The 6,410-nt window shown below is 43.7% G+C and overlaps 1 protein-coding gene across 1 annotated transcript; it reads left to right on the plus strand.

Moving 5' to 3' along the window:
* Positions 1 to 3,617: 3,617 nt before the first annotated feature.
* Positions 3,618 to 4,663, plus strand: LOC104627535 (C-C motif chemokine 28-like; the record flags this gene model as incomplete). Its single annotated transcript, XM_010295834.1, has 2 exons — positions 3,618 to 3,744; positions 4,507 to 4,663. Coding segments are annotated over 2 exons (284 nt in total), but the record flags the coding sequence as incomplete, so codon positions are not given.
* Between the last annotated feature and the right edge of the window lie 1,747 nt (positions 4,664 to 6,410).

Raw genomic sequence — 6,410 nt, forward strand, 5'->3', positions numbered from 1 at the left:
GCCGCGCGAGCTCGCCGCCGCAGCGTTGCCGGCAACCGTTATTCCAGCGCTTAGCGAGCACTCTTGTGAGGAACCGAGCACACAATCTTCTTGCTTGCAGGAACATTTTTAAACAGACTTCTCATCTCCGGCGTAATCTCCCAGATTAGTTCACGGACTGGGACACAGGGGTCCTTGCTGTGCTCACTTTGAAGCATGGGTTTGATCCTGAGACCCTCACATCCTAGATAACTCCCTGAGCGACATAGCTTTGCTTGTTCTTGCGCTGATGGAGGGAATCCCTTTTAGGAGATCTATTTCTGTGCTAGAGAAGAAGAAAATCAGACACCAAAATGTTAGCAGTTGTCAGAAAAAAAATCTTGAGCTATGATCTGCTTTTTAAGGTTCAGTAACTTTTTATTTTCAAGATGGTATTAGCAAGCAGGAAAAGATCTGCAGGAGATCATTCCCTAGTGGAGATACATTCAGCCATGAGAGCCCTTGGGGCAAACGAAAACATAACACCCAGCAGCAGCATTAATAATTTCAAAGACAAAAGATAATGGGACTGATTCAACATCACAAGGTAGAGCCTTTAAATTATACTCCTGACACTTCCTTTGTCATTAACATTGGTCATCTTCTTCCACAAATAAAACACTTAAATATCTTCTGAATCATTTTTATTTTACTGTAACAAGCCTTTACACACACGTGCACATGGAGAGGTGGAGGAAACTGTTCTTTAAACGACAAAAACACCCATCTCTCTTGTGGGAGAAGCTGAGAGGATGGTATCTCATCCCATGAGCTGTAAAGATAACTAGCCCTCAACACCTCTCTGAAATGCCCTTCCACTACTACATGCAGCTTGGGGAGCAAACAGGAGGAGTCAGAAGTCTATCTGCAGGTAGAGAGCTAGGTCTAGCTAGCTCTAGCTAGAGAGCTAGCTCCGTGGTCCGCTGAGACCATGGAGACATGGTGGGATGGCTTACATGACTGGTGTGCTGCAATGGAGGGATATAGGCTTTTTGGGAAGAACAGACTGTAAGGTGAGGAGAGGGAGTTGCTCTTTATGCAAGAGAGCAGCAGGCATGCATGGAGCTCCACTTGGGGATGGATGATGAGCCAACTGAGAGCTTATGGGTCAGGACTAGTGGGCAGACCAACATGGGTGACTTTGTAGGCAGAGTCTGCTATAGACCTCCTGACCAGGAAGAAGTAGATGAGACCTTCTTCAAATAGCTGGAAAAAGCCTCACGTTCAAGGCCCTGGTCCTCTTGGAGGACTTTAACCACTCTGATACTTGCTGGAAGGACAACACAGCAGTGCTCAAGCAATCTACAAGATTTCTCAAGTGTATTGATGACAACTTCTGGCACAAGTAATCAAGGAACCAGCAAGGAAAAGCACTCAGCTGGACGAGATACTTGCAAACACGGAAGAACTGGCCAGGGACATGGAAGTCAGAGGCAGCATTCACTGCAGTGTCTGTAAGATAGTGGAGCTCAGGATCCTAGGAGAAAGGAGCAGGGCAAAAAGCAAGATCACAGCCCTGGATTTCAGGACAGCAGATTTACAACCCCTTCAGGGACCTGCTTGGAAGAATCCCATGCAATATGACCCTGGATAGAAGAGGGGTCGAGGAGAGCTGGCTGATACTCAGGAGTCACCACCTTCAAGCTCTAGAAAGGTCTGTCCCAACAAACAGAAAATGAAGCAAAATGGCAGGAGGCCTGCATGGATGGGCATAGAGCTCCTAATGGGACTCAAACAAAAAAACAAAGTATGGAACAAAGGGGTGGAAGCAGGGGCAGGTGACCCAGGCGGAGTATAGAGCTGCTGTCTGATCATGCAGGAAGTGGATTAGGAAAGCCAAAGCTAAGCTGGAGTTCAATCTGGCAAGGCATGTGACGTGCAAAAAGAAAGGAGTCCACAAGTACATAAATAACAAAAGAGAGAGGAGGGAATATGTGAACCCGCTGCTAAATGGGGCAGGGCAACTGGTGACAAACGGCATGGATAAGGCTGAGGTACGCAGCGCCTTCTTTGCCTCACTCTTTACCATTCAAACTGTCCTTCAGGAATCCCAGGTCCCTGAGACCAGAGGGAAAGTCTGGAGAAAGGAAGACTTATGTCAGTGGAGGAGGACCAAATTAGGGACCCCTTGAAAAAAATGGACCTACGTAAGGCCACAGGGACAGATGGGATGCACCACCCACCAGTGCTGAGGCTGTTGGCTGATGTCATTCTGAGGCCACAGTCAACTATCTTCGAACAGTCATGGCTACTGGGACAGGTTCCTGAAGACTGAAGAGAGCAAATGGCACTCCTATCTTCAAGAACAGCAAGGAGATCTAGGGAACTATAGGCTGGTCAACCTCACCTCAATCCCTGGGAAGATGATGGAGAAAATCCTCCTGGAAAGCATTTCCGAAGTTCTGAAGGACAACACAGAGATCAGGAGTAGTCAGCATGGATTTATAAAGGGGAAATCATGCTTGACCAACCTGATAGCCTTCTACAATGAGGTGACTAGCTTGGTGGTCAAGAAGAGAGCAGTGGATGTTGTTTACCTCGACTTCAGTAAAGCCTTTGATACTGTCTCCCATAACATCATCATAGACAAGCTGACAAAGTACAGGTTAGATGAACGAATAGTGAGGTGGTCTGAAAACAAACAACAAGGTCCAGAGGGCTGTGATCAGTGGCACAAAGTCGAACTGGAAGCAAGTCACCAATGATGAACCAGGGGTCAACATGGGGGCCAATACTGTTTAACATCTCCATTAATGTCCTGGACAATGGGACAGAATGTGCCCTCAGCAAATCTGCAGATGATAAAAAACTGGGAGCAGGGGCTCATGCACCACATGGTTTTGCTGCCTTGCAGATAGACCTCAACAGGCTGTAGAAACAGGCAGAGAGGCATCTCATGAAGTTCAACAAGGGGAAATGCAAAATACTGCCTCTGGGGAGGAATAACACCAGGCAATGGTACATGCTGGGGGCTGGGGGCCAGAAAGGAAGGGAAGAAGAAATCTGGTTGTGTCTACTTGGTTCACAGAACCTTCAGGGCCTGATAATGAGGGAAAGGGAATGAATATGTGACTCAGCCACACAGAATGGCTGCTTGCCTCATAAAATGGTGCTAGTTATGCTAACCACATTACCAGTTGTTGGGAACAGGGGATATTGAAGAGAAGGCTCAAGGGAGTTCTCATCAAGGTGGTGTAACCATCATTCCCATACCTGATGGGAATGAAAGAAGAGGGAGCCAGGCTCTTCTCAGTAATGCCCACTGACAGGACAAGAGGCAATGGGCACAAATTTAAACACATGAAATTCAATCTGAACGCATGAAAACACTTTTTTTTTTTGCTGTGAGTGTGGTCAAACATTGAAGCAGGTTGCTCAGATATGTTGTGGAGTCTCCATCCTTGCAGATATTCAAAAGGCATCTGGACAGGGTCCTGGGCAAGTGGCTCCAAGTGGCCCTGCTTGAGAAGGGTGGTTGGACCAGGTGACCTCCAGAGGTTCCTTCCAACCTCAACCATTCTGTCATTCTGTGCAGTCAAAGCTATAATTCTTCCCCTTCATACTCATGTTGTTTCTAACATTGTTATTACTCTTTTTAGCTTTGTTTCCTGGGGCCTTTAACTGTTGCACGAAAATTTCAGATGAAATTCCCAGAGGAGTTCTCCGAAGAGTGGAGAGGTTTGAAATCCAGAAAGCAGATGGCCTGTGTCACCTAGAAGCTGTTATGTAAGAGATGTTTTGGGTCCTTCACTGTGAAAGGAGTACTGTCAAGTTAAACCTATTAGGTGCCATTTAAACAAGTAGAATCTTAGAATGCCAACACAAATGCAATGAAAAACAAGATTGTGTGTGATTTAAGAACTGTCCTTCCTTGTGCTATTTAAACTTCTGACTGCTAAAATTGAATTTCTTATTCAGTAATGATATTGATCGTTATTCAGCCTGCACTTTGATACTTGCTTTATTTTCAGAACTGAAGAATGACTCATGCACCTTAAGACTTCTCTGTTTTTTTCCAAGTATTGATCCTCTACAACCCTTGCCTAAATTCATTAAATCAGCTTTACTTTTGTACATAAGCTATTTCTAATGTTTTGGGGGGGCTGGTACAATATTACATTGTTTGGGTTAAACTGATACATTTCAAAGAAATTTTTTATTTCTAGATATTTGCATGATGATCATGACAATAATAATAATAAAGTGGTCTACTTATTTATTTGCCATAGAAATGTACTGTTTTGCACTGTGGTTCTTTTCAGACTTTTCAGATTTTGGAAGGCAAGTGTAACCATGTAAACCTTAAATCTTAACTTTTACATATTTGAAACCAGACAAAAGTGAATAGACATAACATAAAATATAATTTAAGATTAACAAATTCTAACTTTGTGGTCTTCATGGGTGAGTGGTAAGTATGATAAGTTTAAAAATTTGGAGTGTTTACATTTTTTCTTTGAAACTGACAACGAGTTTTTGCTCTGGCAGTCTCTACATAGAAGGCAGAAAGTTCTGTGTGAGCCCACGGATCAGAAAAGTGAAAAAATGGATGAAGAGGAATAAACACAAAATTCCCAGAAAAAAACCTCATGGTCGAAAGCAGAGAAGAACCAAAATTATTAAAAAGAAAGAAAAGAACCAGTAACACAATGAAGTAAGCCCCGTGATGAAGATACCTGTGTCATACAGCACTGCGAGCAAAGATACCAGACTTCATCAACGATGGATGATCATAGCATTAAAATGACTTTTTAAATATCTAAGTGCCAGAGAAAGCAATGGCAGGAACTTGTTCTGTACACAAGAATGATACTGGTCAGATTATCAGCCAAATGACAAGGTGTTCCTGAAAATGTCTTGTAGCAAGTTCTCCACTGTACCTCCTAGACCTATTGGTAGACTTAAATCCTCCTCCCTCCCACCCCGCTTTCATTGCAGCCTCCCCTGTGATTTCTAGTTTAACATGCCGGTATGCAGTTCCTTCTCATTGCTCCATTTTCCCAGTCCCATTCTTGGTCCTTATTCTTCCCTGTTTGCAATCATCTTTGTGCGGTTGCCTGTTTTGTTTCTATTCTTCCAGTCAATAATCTTTTTGTTTTCCTCTTACATAATTTTACAGATACCTTTCCAGATACTAGTTCAGTTTAAGTTGGCCAGAACCATGTATCTTTTACCCATTCCAAACAATCTCTGCTCCCAGCTGTTATCATGAAATATCACTTCAGTAATAATAACCAAGCCTATTCATCGGTCTCAAAGTGTGTCATCCGAAGTTATGCAATAAAGATAACCTTTATTGCTTTTGTTCATTCAGTTCCCTATTCAAATCCCTCAGCTGTGTCCTTCCTACCCTCTTTGCTGAATTTCTCATAATTATCACTGAAGATTGCACATGTCCGTCAAGGCCTTTCTTTGAAGAGTAGCGATGATGCCAGTCTGGCTACCCACTCCACAGCCTCCCTCTCACTGCACAGCACTGCCTTCTCCCGTGTGGCACTGTCTCCAATTCCCTCCCTCTTTCCTTGGAAACTTCAAACTAATGTAATATTTTCACAAAGCCATCTCAGTCAAAGGCACTTTTCCTCAGAGACACATACATGGAAAGCAGGAAATGAGGGGAAAAGAGAGCTCTTAAAAAGAGCAAGTGCCAGAGAATGCATATTTAAAATATTTACATAGTGAGCCAAAAAAACTTAATATAGCAGCATAATTCTGCTGTTCCTCCTCTTCCCCTACTAATTACTGTTTGTTTTCATTCACTGCATTTGACTTAAATTAGCTCCTCAGAGTTTTCTCTTGTATTTGTTTTGTAATTGTTACGTCTAACTACTTACTGCAAACATGGGAGAAAGCACAGCAGGTGACAGTAAATAGAAGCAGCTGCTGATAGGTTCTCTAAACAAAATAAAGATGAACATCTGTAGCAAGGTCACTGGGGAACAGGCAGCATAGTGCCACAGATGCATGTATGACAAGAGAAACTGACTCCTTCCAAAACAGGTAAGAGAAAACAAGAAACATAATTATCTTCTCTGATGAGCCAACAGCCTCCTAACAGGGATGAGGCAACTCATCTAATTCTTTCTCCAGTTTCTAGAGAGTAATGTGCACACCATGTACGTTGGCATAGCTCCATCCTCTGCCTGCTGAAATGACAGGCAGGAAACCTGGCAGGGGCAGGAGCTGCAATCGCTCGCTCTGACTCCGAACACGCACAGAAGTGCTCCCTCCCGAACACCATGTTTGGCATGCTGGGGAGGCAGAGGAGGTGACCCCGGCTGATGCAAGATGAAATGGCATTTGTTTTCCACCACTTCATTAGCACTGATGCCGTACTGTCCGGACACCACATGATATATCCAATCCTCCTGGGCCCAGGTCAGCACGAAATA

This window comes from Phaethon lepturus, unplaced genomic scaffold (genome assembly GCF_000687285.1).
Source record: "Phaethon lepturus isolate BGI_N335 unplaced genomic scaffold, ASM68728v1 scaffold13441, whole genome shotgun sequence".
In the NCBI taxonomy this organism is placed as follows: domain Eukaryota; kingdom Metazoa; phylum Chordata; class Aves; order Phaethontiformes; family Phaethontidae; genus Phaethon; species Phaethon lepturus.